The sequence below is a fragment of the Ixodes scapularis genome, unplaced genomic scaffold (assembly GCF_016920785.2).
Source record: "Ixodes scapularis isolate PalLabHiFi unplaced genomic scaffold, ASM1692078v2 PGA_scaffold10__122_contigs__length_95168666, whole genome shotgun sequence".
Taxonomy (NCBI): Eukaryota; Metazoa; Arthropoda; class Arachnida; order Ixodida; family Ixodidae; genus Ixodes; species Ixodes scapularis.
In genome coordinates, this window is record NW_024609836.1 from 15,127,098 (window position 1) to 15,142,855 (window position 15,758).

General features: G+C 41.9%; 1 protein-coding gene across 1 annotated transcript; it reads right to left on the bottom strand.

Moving 5' to 3' along the window:
* Positions 1-14,896: 14,896 nt before the first annotated feature.
* Positions 14,897-15,736, bottom strand: LOC121833781 (52 kDa repressor of the inhibitor of the protein kinase-like). Its single transcript, XM_042287406.1, has one exon. The coding sequence runs from the start codon at positions 15,727-15,729 to the stop codon at positions 14,965-14,967; it is 765 nt and encodes a 254-aa protein (XP_042143340.1). The 5' UTR covers positions 15,730-15,736; the 3' UTR covers positions 14,897-14,964.
* Positions 15,737-15,758: the final 22 nt, after the last annotated feature.

Sequence of the window (15,758 nt, forward strand, 5' to 3'; positions counted from 1 at the left end):
TAAGGTGATACGAAATACGCGGTATTGCATTTCTTGCACGTATGGAGGGGAAATGTAATCAAATTTCGCGAAAATGATTCTTTTTTTTTTGAAAATTCAATTTCTAAGAACTTTACCCATTATAATGAGACATAATGTGCACGGCATCACGCGGCTTGGAATATGCATGTGCCGGCACTTGCCACGCAACAGTGTCTGGGATAAGGTGATACGACATACGCGGTATTGCATTTCTTGCACGTATGGAGGGGAAATGTAATCAAATTTCGCAAAAATGATTCTTTTTTTTTTTGAAAATTCAATTTCTAAGAACTTTACCCATCATAATGAGACATAATGTGCACGGCATCACGCGGCTTGGAATATGCATGTGCCGTGCACTTGCCACGCAACAGTGTCTGGGATAAGGTGATACGACATACGCGGTATTGCATTTCTTGCACGTATGGAGGGGAAATGTAATCAAATTTCGCGAAAATGATTCTTTTTTTTTGAAAATTCAATTTCTAAGAACTTTACCCATTATAATGAGACATAATGTGCACGGCATCACGCGGCTTGGAATATGCATGTGCCGGCACTTGCCACGCAACAGTGTCTGGGATAAGGTGATACGAAATACGCGGTATTGCATTTCTTGCACGTATGGAGGGGAAATGTAATCAAATTTCGCGAAAATGATTCTTTTTTTTTGAAAATTCAATTTCTAAGAACTTTACCCATTATAATGAGACATAATGTGCACGGCATCACGCGGCTTGGAATATGCATGTGCCGTGCACTTGCCACGCAACAGTGTCTGGGATAAGGTGATACGAAATACGCGGTATTGCATTTCTTGCACGTATGGAGGGGAAATGTAATCAAATTTCGCGAAAATGATTCTTTTTTTTTGAAAATTCAATTTCTAAGAACTTTACCCATTATAATGAGACATAATGTGCACGGCATCACGCGGCTTGGAATATGCATGTGCCGGCACTTGCCACGCAACAGTGTCTGGGATAAGGTGATACGACATACGCGGTATTGCATTTCTTGCACGTATGGAGGGGAAATGTAATAAAATTTCGCGAAAATGATTCTTTTTTTTTTGAAAATTCAATTTCTAAGAACTTTACCCATTATAATGAGACATAATGTGCACGGCATCACGCGGCTTGGAATATGCATGTGCCGGCACTTGCCACGCAACAGTGTCTGGGATAAGGTGATACGACATACGCGGTATTGCATTTCTTGCACGTATGGAGGGGAAATGTAATCACATTTCGCGAAAATGATTCTTTTCTTTTTTGAAAATTCGATTTCTAAGAACTTTACCCATCATAATGAGACATAATGTGCACGGCATCACGCGGCTTGGAATATGCATGTGCCGGCACTCGCCACGCAACAGTGTCTGGGATAAGGTGATACGACATACGCGGTATTGCATTTCTTGCACGTATGGAGGGGAAATGTAATCAAATTTCGCGAAAATGATTTTTTTTTTTTGAAAATTCAATTTCTAAGAACTTTACCCATCATAATGAGACATAATGTGCACGGCATCACGCGGCTTGGAATATGCATGTGCCGTGCACTTGCCACGCAACAGTGTCTGGGATAAGGTGATACGAAATACGCGGTATTGCATTTCTTGCACGTATGGAGGGGAAATGTAATCAAATTTCGCGAAAATGATTCTTTTTTTTTTGAAAATTCAATTTCTAAGAACTTTACCCATTATAATGAGACATAATGTGCACGGCATCACGCGGCTTGGAATATGCATGTGCCGGCACTTGCCACGCAACAGTGTCTGGGATAAGGTGATACGACATACGCGGTATTGCATTTCTTGCACGTATGGAGGGGAAATGTAATCAAATTTCGCGAAAATGATTCGTTTTTTTTTGAAAATTCAATTTCTAAGAACTTTACCCATTATAATGAGACATAATGTGCACGGCATCACGCGGCTTGGAATATGCATGTGCCGGCACTTGCCACGCAACAGTGTCTGGGATAAGGTGATACGACATACGCGGTATTGCATTTCTTGCACGTATGGAGGGGAAATGTAATCAAATTTCGCGAAAATGATTCTTTTCTTTTTTGAAAATTCGATTTCTAAGAACTTTACCCATCATAATGAGACATAATGTGCACGGCATCACGCGGCTTGGAATATGCATGTGCCGGCACTTGCCACGCAACAGTGTCTGGGATAAGGTGATACGACATACGCGGTATTGCATTTCTTGCACGTATGGAGGGGAAATGTAATCAAATTTCGCGAAAATGATTTTTTTTTTTGAAAATTCAATTTCTAAGAACTTTACCCATCATAATGAGACATAATGTGCACGGCATCACGCGGCTTGGAATATGCATGTGCCGTGCACTTGCCACGCAACAGTGTCTGGGATAAGGTGATACGAAATACGAGGTATTGCATTTCTTGCACGTATGGAGGGGAAATGTAATCAAATTTCGCGAAAATGATTCTTTTTTTTTTTTGAAAAATCAATTTCTAAGAACTTTACCCATTATAATGAGACATAATGTGCACGGCATCACGCGGCTTGGAATATGCATGTGCCGGCACTTGCCACGCAACAGTGTCTGGGATAAGGTGATACGACATACGCGGTATTGCATTTCTTGCACGTATGGAGGGGAAATGTAATCAAATTTCGCGAAAATGATTCTTTTTTTTTTGAAAATTCAATTTCTAAGAACTTTACCCATTATATTGAGACATAATGTGCACGGCATCACGCGGCTTGGAATATGCATGTGCCGGCACTTGCCACGCAACAGTGTCTGGGATAAGGTGATACGACATACGCGGTATTGCATTTCTTGCACGTATGGAGGGGAAATGTAATCAAATTTCGCGAAAATGATTTTTTTTTTTTGAAAATTCAATTTCTAAGAACTTTACCCATTATAATGAGACATAATGTGCACGGCATCACGCGGCTTGGAATATGCATGTGCCGGCACTTGCCACGCAACAGTGTCTGGGATAAGGTGATACGACATACGCGGTATTGCATTTCTTGCACGTATGGAGGGGAAATGTAATCAAATTTCGCAAAAATGATTCTTTTTTTTTTGAAAATTAAATTTCTAAGAACTTTGCCCATTATAATGATACATAATGTGCACGGCATCACGCGGCTTGTAATATGCATGTGCCGGCACTTGCCACGCAACAGTGTCTGGGATAAGGTGATACGACATACGCGGTATTGCATTTCTTGCACGTATGGAGGGGAAATGTAATCAAATTTCGCGAAAATGATTCTTTTTTTTTTTGAAAATTCAATTTCTAAGAACTTTACCCATTATAATGAGACATAATGTGCACGGCATCACGCGGCTTGGAATATGCATGTGCCGGCACTTGCCACGCAACAGTGTCTGGGATAAGGTGATACGACATACGCGGTATTGCATTTCTTGCACGTATGGAGGGGAAATGTAATCAAATTTCGCGAAAATGATTCTTTTTTTTTTTGAAAATTCAATTTCTAAGAACTTTACCCATTATATTGAGACATAATGTGCACGGCATCACGCGGCTTGGAATATGCATGTGCCGGCACTTGCCACGCAACAGTGTCTGGGATAAGGTGATACGACATACGCGGTATTGCATTTCTTGCACGTATGGAGGGGAAATGTAATCAAATTTCGCGAAAATGATTTTTTTTTTTTTTTGAAAATTCAATTTCTAAGAACTTTACCCATTATAATGAGACATAATGTGCACGGCATCACGCGGCTTGGAATATGCATGTGCCGGCACTTGCCACGCAACAGTGTCTGGGATAAGGTGATACGACATACGCGGTATTGCATTTCTTGCACGTATGGAGGGGAAATGTAATCAAATTTCGCGAAAATGATTCTTTTTTTTTTGAAAATTCAATTTCTAAGAACTTTACCCATTATAATGAGACATAATGTGCACGGCATCACGCGGCTTGGAATATGCATGTGCCGGCACTTGCCACGCAACAGTGTCTGGGATAAGGTGATACGACATACGCGGTATTGCATTTCTTGCACGTATGGAGGGGAAATGTAATCAAATTTCGCGAAAATGATTCTTTTTTTTTTGAAAATTCAATTTCTAAGAACTTTACCCATCATAATGAGACATAATGTGCACGGCATCACGCGGCTTGGAATATGCATGTGCCGGCACTTGCCACGCAACAGTGTCTGGGATAAGGTGATACGAAATACGCGGTATTGCATTTCTTGCACGTATGGAGGGGAAAGGCGATCAAATTTCGCGAAAATGATTCTTTTCTTTTTTGAAAATTCAATTTCTAAGAACTTTACCCATCATAATGAGACATAATGTGCACGGCATCACGCGGCTTGGAATATGCATGTGCCGGCACTTGCCACGCAACAGTGTCTGGGATAAGGTGATACGACATACGCGGTATTGCATTTCTTGCACGTATGGAGGGGAAATGTAATCAAATTTCGCGAAAATGATTCTTTTTTTTTTGAAAATTCAATTTCTAAGAACTTTACCCATTATAATGAGACATAATGTGCACGGCATCACGCGGCTTGGAATATGCATGTGCCGGCACTTGCCACGCAACAGTGTCTGGGATAAGGTGATACGACATACGCGGTATTGCATTTCTTGCACGTATGGAGGGGAAATGTAATCAAATTTCGCGAAAATGATTTTTTTTTTGAAAATTCAATTTCTAAGAACTTTACCCATTATAATGAGACATAATGAGCACGGCATCACGCGGCTTGGAATATGCATGTGCCGGCACTTGCCACGCAACAGTGTCTGGGATAAGGTGATACGACATACGCGGTATTGCATTTCTTGCACGTATGGAGGGGAAATGTAATCAAATTTCGCGAAAATGATTCTTTTTTTTTTGAAAATTCAATTTCTAAGAACTTTACCCATTATAATGAGACATAATGTGCACGGCATCACGCGGCTTGGAATATGCTTGTGCCGGCACTTGCCACGCAACAGTGTCTGGGATAAGGTGATGCGACATACGCGGTATTGCATTTCTTGCACGTATGGAGGGAAATGTAATCAAATTTCGCGAAAATGATTCTTTTTTTTTTGAAAATTCAATTTCTAAGAACTTTACCCATTATAATGAGACATAATGTGCACGGCATCACGCGGCTTGGAATATGCATGTGCCGGCACTTGCCACGCAACAGTGTCTGGGATAAGGTGATACGACATACGCGGTATTGCATTTCTTGCACGTATAGAGGGGAAATGTAATCAAATTTCGCGAAAATGATTCTTTTTTTTTTGAAAATTCAATTTCTAAGAACTTTACCCATTATAATGAGACATAATGTGCACGGCATCACGCGGCTTGGAATATGCATGTGCCGGCACTTGCCACGCAACAGTGTCTGGGATAAGGTGATACGACATACGCGGTATTGCATTTCTTGCACGTATGGAGGGGAAATGTAATCAAATTTCGCGAAAATGATTCTTTTTTTTTTGAAAATTCAATTTCTAAGAACTTTACCCATTATAATGAGACATAATGTGCACGGCATCACGCGGCTTGGAATATGCATGTGCCGGCACTTGCCACGCAACAGTGTCTGGGATAAGGTGATACGACATACGCGGTATTGCATTTCTTGCAGGTATGGAGAGGAAAGGCGATCAAATTTCGCGAAAATGATTCTTTTCTTTTTTGAAAATTCAATTTCTAAGAACTTTACCCATCATAATGAGACATAATGTGCACGGCATCACGCGGCTTGGAATATGCATGTGCCGGCACTTGCCACGCAACAGTGTCTGGGATAAGGTGATACGACATACGCGGTTTTGCATTTCTTGCAGGTATGGAGAGGAAAGGCGATCAAATTTCGCGAAAATGATTCTTTTCTTTTTTGAAAAATCAATTTCTAAGAACTTTACCCATTATAATGAGACATAATGTGCACGGCATCACGCGGCTTGGAATATGCATGTGCCGGCACTTGCCACGCAACAGTGTCTGGGATAAGGTGATACGACATACGCGGTATTGCATTTCTTGCAGGTATGGAGAGGAAAGGCGATCAAATTTCGCGAAAATGATTCTTTTCTTTTTTGAAAATTCAATTTCTAAGAACTTTACCCATTATAATGAGACATAATGTGCACGGCATCACGCGGCTTGGAATATGCATGTGCCGGCACTTGCCACGCAACAGTGTCTGGGATAAGTTGATACGACATACGCGGTATTGCATTTCTTGCAGGTATGGAGAGGAAAGGCGATCAAATTTCGCGAAAATGATTCTTTTCTTTTTTGAAAATTCAATTTCTAAGAACTTTACCCATCATAATGAGACATAATGTGCACGGCATCACGCGGCTTGGAATATGCATGTGCCGGCACTTGCCACGCAACAGTGTCTGGGATAAGGTGATACGAAATACGCGGTATTGCATTTCTTGCAGGTATGGAGAGGAAAGGCGATCAAATTTCGGGAAAATGATTCTTTTCTTTTTTGGAATTAAATTTCTAAGAACTTTACCCATCATAATGAGACACAATGTGCACGGCATAACGCGGCTTGGAATATGCATGATCCGTGCCCTTGCCACGCAACAGTGTCTGGGATAAGGTGATACGACATACGCGGTATTGCATTTCTTGCACGTATGGAGGGGAAATGTAATCAAATTTCGCGAAAATGATTCTTTTTTTTTTGAAAATTCAATTTCTAAGAACTTTACCCATTATAATGAGACATAATGTGCACGGCATCACGCGGCTTGAAATATGCATGTGCCGGCACTTGCCACGCAACAGTGTCTGGGATAAGGTGGTACGACATACGCGGTATTGCATTTCTTGCAGGTATGGAGAGGAAAGGCGATCAAATTTCGCGAAAATGATTCTTTTCTTTTTTGAAAATTCAATTTCTAAGAACTTTACCCATTACAATGAGACATAATGTGCACGGCATCACGCGGCTTGGAATATGCATGTGCCGGCACTTGCCACGCAACAGTGTCTGGGATAAGGTGATACGACATACGCGGTATTGCATTTCTTGCAGGTATGGAGAGGAAAGGCGATCAAATTTCGCGAAAATGATTCTTTTCTTTTTTGAAAATTCAATTTCTAAGAACTTTACCCATCATAATGAGACATAATGTGCACGGCATCACGCGGCTTGGAATATGCATGTGCCGGCACTTGCCACGCAATAGTGTCTGGGATAAGGTGATACGAAATACGCGGTATTGCATTTCTTGCAGGTATGGAGAGAAAAGGCGATCAAATTTCGGGAAAATGATTCTTTTCTTTTTTGGAATTAAATTTCTAAGAACTTTACCCATCATAATGAGACACAATGTGCACGGCATCACGCGGCTTCGAATATGCATGATCCGTGCCCTTGCCACGCAACAGTGTCTGGGATAAGGTGATACGACATACGCGGTATTGCATTTCTTGCTCGTATGGAGGGGAAATGTAATCAAATTTCGCGAAAATGATTCTTCTTTTTTTTTGAAAATTCAATTTCTAAGAACTTTACCCATTATAATGAGACATAATGTGCACGGCATCACGCGGCTTGGAATATGCATGTGCCGGCACTTGCCACGCAACAGTGTCTGGGATAAGGTGATACGACATACGCGGTTTTGCATTTCTTGCAGGTATGGAGAGGAAAGGCGATCAAATTTCGCGAAAATGATTCTTTTATTTTTTGAAAATTTAATTTCTAAGAACTTTACCCATTATAATGAGACATAATGTGCACGGCATCACGCGGCTTGGAATATGCATGATCCGTGCCCTTGCCACGCAACAGTGTCTGGGATAAGGTGATACGACATACGCGGTATTGCATTTCTTGCAGGTATGGAGAGGAAAGGCGATCAAATTTCGCGAAAATGATTCTTTTCTTTTTTGAAAATTCAATTTCTAAGAACTTTACCCATTATAATGAGACATAATGTGCACGGCATCACGCGGCTTGGAATATGCATGTGCCGGCACTTGCCACGCAACAGTGTCTGGGATAAGGTGATACGACATACGCGGTATTGCATTTCTTGCAGGTATGGAGAGGAAAGGCGATCAAATTTCGCGAAAATGATTCTTTTCTTTTTTGAAAATTCAATTTCTAAGAACTTTACCCATCATAATGAGACATAATGTGCACGGCATCACGCGGCTTGGAATAGGCATGTGCCGGCACTTGCCACGCAACAGTGTCTGGGATAAGGTGATACGAAATACGCGGTTTTGCATTTCTTGCAGGTATGGAGAGGAAAGGCGATCAAATTTCGCGAAAATGATTCTTTTATTTTTTGAAAATTCAATTTCTAAGAACTTTACCCATCATAATGAGACACAATGTGCACGGCATCACGCGGCTTGGAATATGCATGTGCCGGCACTTGCCACGCAACAGTGTCTGGGATAAGGTGATACGACATACGCGGTTTTGCATTTCTTGCAGGTATGGAGAGGAAAGGCGATCAAATTTCGCGAAAATGATTCTTTTATTTTTTGAAAATTCAATTTCTAAGAACTTTACCCATTATAATGAGACATAATGTGCACGGCATCACGCGGCTTGGAATATGCATGTGCCGGCACTTGCCACGCAACAGTGTCTGGGATAAGGTGATACGAAATACGCGGTTTTGCATTTCTTGCAGGTATGGAGAGGAAAGGCGATCAAATTTCGCGAAAATGATTCTTTTCTTTTTTGAAAATTTAATTTCTAAGAACTTTACCCATCATAATGAGACACAATGTGCACGGCATCACGCGGCTTGGAATATGCATGTGCCGGCACTTGCCACGCAACAGTGTCTGGGATAAGGTGATACGACATACGCGGTTTTGCATTTCTTGCAGGTATGGAGAGGAAAGGCGATCAAATTTCGCGAAAATGATTCTTTTCTTTTTTGAAAATTCAATTTCTAAGAACTTTACCCATTATAATGAGACATAATGTGCACGGCATCACGCGGCTTGGAATATGCATGATCCGTGCCCTTGCCACGCAACAGTGTCTGGGATAAGGTGATACGACATACGCGGTATTGCATTTCTTGCAGGTATGGAGAGGAAAGGCGATCAAATTTCGCGAAAATGATTCTTTTATTTTTTGAAAATTCAATTTCTAAGAACTTTACCCATTATAATGAGACATAATGTGCACGGCATCACGCGGCTTGGAATATGCATGTGCCGGCACTTGCCACGCAACAGTGTCTGGGATAAGGTGATACGAAATACGCGGTTTTGCATTTCTTGCAGGTATGGAGAGGAAAGGCGATCAAATTTCGCGAAAATGATTCTTTTCTTTTTTGAAAATTCAATTTCTAAGAACTTTACCCATTATAATGAGACATAATGTGCACGGCATCACGCGGCTTGGAATATGCATGTGCCGGCACTTGCCACGCAACAGTGTCTGGGATAAGGTGATACGACATACGCGGTTTTGCATTTCTTGCAGGTATGGAGAGGAAAGGCGATCAAATTTCGCGAAAATGATTCTTTTATTTTTTGAAAATTCAATTTCTAAGAACTTTACCCATTATAATGAGACATAATGTGCACGGCATCACGCGGCTTGGAATATGCATGATCCGTGCCCTTGCCACGCAACAGTGTCTGGGATAAGGTGATACGACATACGCGGTATTGCATTTCTTGCAGGTATGGAGAGGAAAGGCGATCAAATTTCGCGAAAATGATTCTTTTCTTTTTTGAAAATTCAATTTCTAAGAACTTTACCCATTATAATGAGACATAATGTGCACGGCATCACGCGGCTTGGAATATGCATGTGCCGGCACTTGCCACGCAACAGTGTCTGGGATAAGGTGATACGACATACGCGGTATTGCATTTCTTGCAGGTATGGAGAGGAAAGGCGATCAAATTTCGCGAAAATGATTCTTTTCTTTTTTGAAAATTCAATTTCTAAGAACTTTACCCATTATAATGAGACATAATGTGCACGGCATCACGCGGCTTGGAATATGCATGATCCGTGCCCTTGCCACGCAACAGTGTCTGGGATAAGGTGATACGACATACGCGGTATTGCATTTCTTGCACGTATGGAGGGGAAATGTAATCAAATTTCGCGAAAATGATTCTTTTTTTTTTTGAAAATTCAATTTCTAAGAACTTTACCCATTATAATGAGACATAATGTGCACGGCATCACGCGGCTTGGAATATGCATGTGCCGGCACTTGCCACGCAACAGTGTCTGGGATAAGGTGATACGACATACGCGGTTTTGCATTTCTTGCAGGTATGGAGAGGAAAGGCGATCAAATTTCGCGAAAATGATTCTTTTCTTTTTTGAAAATTCAATTTCTAAGAACTTTACCCATTATAATGAGACATATTGTGCACGGCATCACGCGGCTTGGAATATGCATGTGCCGGCACTTGCCACGCAACAGTGTCTGGGATAAGGTGATACGACATACGCGGTATTGCATTTCTTGCAGGTATGGAGAGGAAAGGCGATCAAATTTCGCGAAAATGATTCTTTTCTTTTTTGAAAATTCAATTTCTAAGAACTTTACGCATTATAATGAGACATAATGTGCACGCCATCACGCGGCTTGGAATATGCATGTGCCGGCACTTGCCACGCAACAGTGTCTGGGATAAGGTGATACGACATACGCGGTATTGCATTTCTTGCAGGTATGGAGAGGAAAGGCGATCAAATTTCGCGAAAATGATTCTTTTCTTTTTTGAAAATTCAATTTCTAAGAACTTAACCCATTATAATGAGACATAATGTGCACGGCATCACGCGGCTTGGAATATGCATGATCCGTGCCCTTGCCACGCAACAGTGTCTGGGATAAGGTGATACGACATACGCGGTATTGCATTTCTTGCAGGTATGGAGAGGAAAGGCGATCAAATTTCGCGAAAATGATTCTTTTCTTTTTTGAAAATTCAATTTCTAAGAACTTTACCCATCATAATGAGACATAATGTGCTCGGCATCACGCGGCTTGGAATATGCATGTGCCGGCACTTGCCACGCAACAGTGTCTGGGATAAGGTGATACGAAATACGCGGTATTGCATTTCTTGCAGGTATGGAGAGGAAAGGCGATCAAATTTCGGGAAAATGATTCTTTTCTTTTTTGGAATTAAATTTCTAAGAACTTTACCCATCATAATGAGACACAATGTGCACGGCATCACGCGGCTTGGAATATGCATGATCCGTGCCCTTGCCACGCAACAGTGTCTGGGATAAGGTGATACGACATACGCGGTATTGCATTTCTTGCACGTATGGAGGGGAAATGTAATCAAATTTCGCGAAAATGATTCTTTTTTTTTTTTGAAAATTCAATTTCTAAGAACTTTACCTATTATAATGAGACATAATGTGCACGGCATCACGCGGCTTGGAATATGCATGTGCCGGCACTTGCCACGCAACAGTGTCTGGGATAAGGTGATACGACATACGCGGTATTGCATTTCTTGCACGTATGGAGGGGAAATGTAATCAAATTTCGCGAAAATGATTCTTTTTTTTTTGAAAATTCAATTTCTAAGAACTTTACCCATTATAATGAGACATAATGTGCACGGCATCACGCGGCTTGGAATATGCATGTGCCGGCACTTGCCACGCAACAGTGTCTGGGATAAGTTGATACGACATACGCGGTATTGCATTTCTTGCACGTATGGAGGGGAAAGGCAATCAAATTTCGCGAAAATGATTCTTTTCTTTTTTGAAAATTCGATTTCTAAGAACTTTACCCATCATAATGAGACATAACGTGCACGGCATCACGCGGCTTGGAATATGCATGTGCCGTGCACTTGCCACGCAACAGTGTCTGGGATAAGGTGATACGACATACGCGGTATTGCATTTCTTGCAGGTATGGAGAGGAAAGGCGATCAAATTTCGGGAAAATGATTCTTTCCTTTTTTGGAATTAAATTTCCAAGAACTTTACCCATCATAATGAGACACAATGTGCACGGCATCACGCGGCTTGGAATATGCATGATCCGTGCCCTTGCCACGCAACAGTGTCTGGGATAAGGTGATACGACATACGCGGTATTGCATTTCTTGCAGGTATGGAGAGGAAAGGCGATCAAATTTCGCGAAAATGATTCTTTTCTTTTTTGGAATTAAATTTCCAAGAACTTTACCCATCATAATGAGACACAATGTGCACGGCATCACGCGGCTTGGAATATGCATGATCCGTGCCCTTGCCACGCAACAGTGTCTGGGATAAGGTGATACGACATACGCGGTATTGCATTTCTTGGAGGTATGGAGAGGAAAGGCAATCAAATTTCGCGAAAATGATTCTTTTCTTTTTTGAAAATTCAATTTCTAAGAACTTTACCCATCATAATGAGACACAATGTGCACGGCATCACGCGGCTTGGAATATGCATGTGCCGGCACTTGCCACGCAACAGTGTCTGGGATAAGTTGATACGACATACGCGGTATTGCATTTCTTGCAGGTATGGAGAGGAAAGGCGATCAAATTTCGGGAAAATGATTCTTTTCTTTTTTGGAATTAAATTTCCAAGAACTTTACCCATCATAATGAGACACAATGTGCACGGCATCACGCGGCTTGGAATATGCATGTGCCGTGCACTTGCCACGCAACAGTGTCTGGGATAAGGTGATACGAAATACGCGGTATTGCATTTCTTGCAGGTATGGAGAGGAAAGGCGATCAAATTTCGCGAAAATGATTCTTTTCTTTTTTGGAATTAAATTTCCAAGAACTTTACCCATCATAATGAGACACAATGTGCACGGCATCACGCGGCTTGGAATATGCATGTGCCGGCACTTGCCACGCAACAGTGTCTGGGATAAGGTGATACGACATACGCGGTATTGCATTTCTTGCAGGTATGGAGAGGAAAGGCGATCAAATTTCGGGAAAATGATTCTTTTCTTTTTTGGAATTAAATTTCCAAGAACTTTACCCATCATAATGAGACACAATGTGCACGGCATCACGCGGCTTGGAATATGCATGTGCCGTGCACTTGCCACGCAACAGTGTCTGGGATAAGGTGATACGAAATACGCGGTATTGCATTTCTTGCAGGTATGGTGAGGAAAGGCGATCAAATTTCGCGAAAATGATTCTTTTCTTTTTTGGAATTAAATTTCCAAGAACTTTACCCATCATAATGAGACACAATGTGCACGGCATCACGCGGCTTGGAATATGCATGTGCCGGCACTTGCCACGCAACAGTGTCTGGGATAAGTTGATACGACATACGCGGTATTGCATTTCTTGCAGGTATGGAGAGGGAAGGCGATCAAATTTCGGGAAAATGATTCTTTTCTTTTTTGGAATTAAATTTCCAAGAACTTTACCCATCATAATGAGGCACAATGTGCACGGCATCACGCGGCTTGGAATATGCATGTGCCGTGCACTTGCCACGCAACAGTGTCTGGGATAAGGTGATACGAAATACGCGGTATTGCATTTCTTGCAGGTATGGAGGAAAGGCGATCAAATTTCGCGAAAATGATTCTTTTCTTTTTTGAAAATTCAATTTCTAAGAACTTTACCCATCATAATGAGACACAATGTGCACGGCATCACGCGGCTTGGAATATGCATGTGCCGGCACTTGCCACGCAACAGTGTCTGGGATAAGTTGATACGACATACGCGGTATTGCATTTCTTGCAGGTATGGAGAGGAAAGGCGATCAAATTTCGGGAAAATGATTCTTTTCTTTTTTGGAATTAAATTTCCAAGAACTTTACCCATCATAATGAGACACAATGTGCACGGCATCACGCGGCTTGGAATATGCATGATCCGTGCCCTTGCCACGCAACAGTGTCTGGGATAAGGTGATACGACATACGCGGTATTGCATTTCTTGCAGGTATGGAGAGGAAAGGCGATCAAATTTCGGGAAAATGATTCTTTTCTTTTTTGAAAATTCAATTTCTAAGAACTTTACCCATCATAATGAGACACAATGTGCACGGCATCACGCGGCTTGGAATATGCATGATCCGTGCACTTGCCACGCAACAGTGTCTGGGATAAGGTGATACGAAATACCAGGGGCGGATTTATGGCTAAGGTTTGGGGGGGGCGGTGAGGATTTTTTTTTTTTTTTTGCTCGCGGGCTAGCGATTTTTGAGGCACCTACAAAAAGCAACTATTAATCGTGTTTTAGCGTTTGTTACAGCCTAAAAATTCCCACCAAATTTGTATTAGTTTCTTGTTCTTTTATATAAACCCGCACCTGTTGCTTCAGTGGTTCAAAGGTTAGCACTATAAGTGGTAAAAAACAAAAATAGAGATAGAGAAAGACATACGTATGCATGGTTCTAAATTCTTTGTCTAAACCATTTAAGCAACACGGGCAATTGAGGCACCCGGTGTGAAAGAGTTTGTGCAGGGACTCGATCAAACAAGATACATCAATTTAGACAAAAAAAAAACAAAACAAAAAAAACACCACAAAGACCGGAGAGGAAAGGATTTGTTAGCAAGACAAATGTAAGACGGCCGAATAATATGGAGACTTTCTAAATCCTGGACGAACGTGATCAAAATACCTTCTTAATTGCATTGTTATTTTATTGACTCACTCTCGAAAATGCAGAGTTCTTGAGAAAAGTGAGCATTTTGTTGGAGTAATTAAACTCTGTTCGATTCTTTATGGTCTTGTGGATCCGTGAAACCAATAAAAAAACAAAAATGCCAGCTGAAATGGTCTTCAGCGCAGTGCCTAGACAAATTGCATGGAGCAACATTAAACTTATTTATTAAACAGATTCATGTTTATCTAATGAGATGAAGAAAAAAAAAACCTACATTTGGGGAGGATAAAATAGAGACATAATTATTTACACAAGTTATCAAATTAAATGTTCTTCATCTTCAGAGCACGAACATCGCCTTCCTTCGTCGTGCTCCCTGCGCGTAGCGGTCTACCACCTTCTCTTGGTCGACGTTCACGTCTCGGTGGACGTGGAGGAGGGCAAGACCGTTGAGTCTCTTTTCGCCGCACCGCGATCGAATCCAAGTTTTAATTCGACGAAGGGTGGAGAAAGACCGCTCAGCCGTCGCAACACTAACGGGCAGTGTAGCGAGAACGCGCAGCAGAGTCCTGATGTTCGGATAGAGCTCTGGCTCCGACTCTTCAAGTGTCTCCACAGCTGTCGATGGAAGAGGCCCCTTCTCTTGTTCGCGTCTCCATTTCGCCGCCCACAGTGAAAATTCGGCTCTGATGATGGTCTGCAAAGCTACGTCCCCCATTCCGAGGAGCACGCCGTATTTTGCCGCCAGGATGCTGAGCTTTGCTTCAGCTCCCTTCTCATTCACATGGCGAGGCAAAAGTGTGTTGAGGCTGTACACCTCCAGCACCTCTTCCGGAAAACGCTGCTTAAGATCTTCCACGACAGATTCCACAAGAGGAATGTATACATGTGCGCGGAAGTATGACTCGGCTGTCTGTGGAGGCAATTTTTCGCAGCTCATTTGTCGTTGGACTAGACGAGGCACATCTAGTTGCGCTCCCATATTCTCGGCAATTTCTTCTGCATGCGCGAAAATTTCTCTGAAAGTCTTCTCGACGTTTAATGGGTTCCGCTTTTCGCTCAGGACGACGATCGTGTCTTTTACGATGTCCGAGGCACTGTTCATTTCCAGATCCGGCTTTTGGAGCAGCCGAC

What these genes read in the sequence shown, in the direction of transcription:
- LOC121833781 (XM_042287406.1), bottom strand. Translation starts at nt 15,729, where the DNA reads ATGAACAGTGCCTCGGACATCGTAAAAGACACGATCGTCGTCCTGAGC.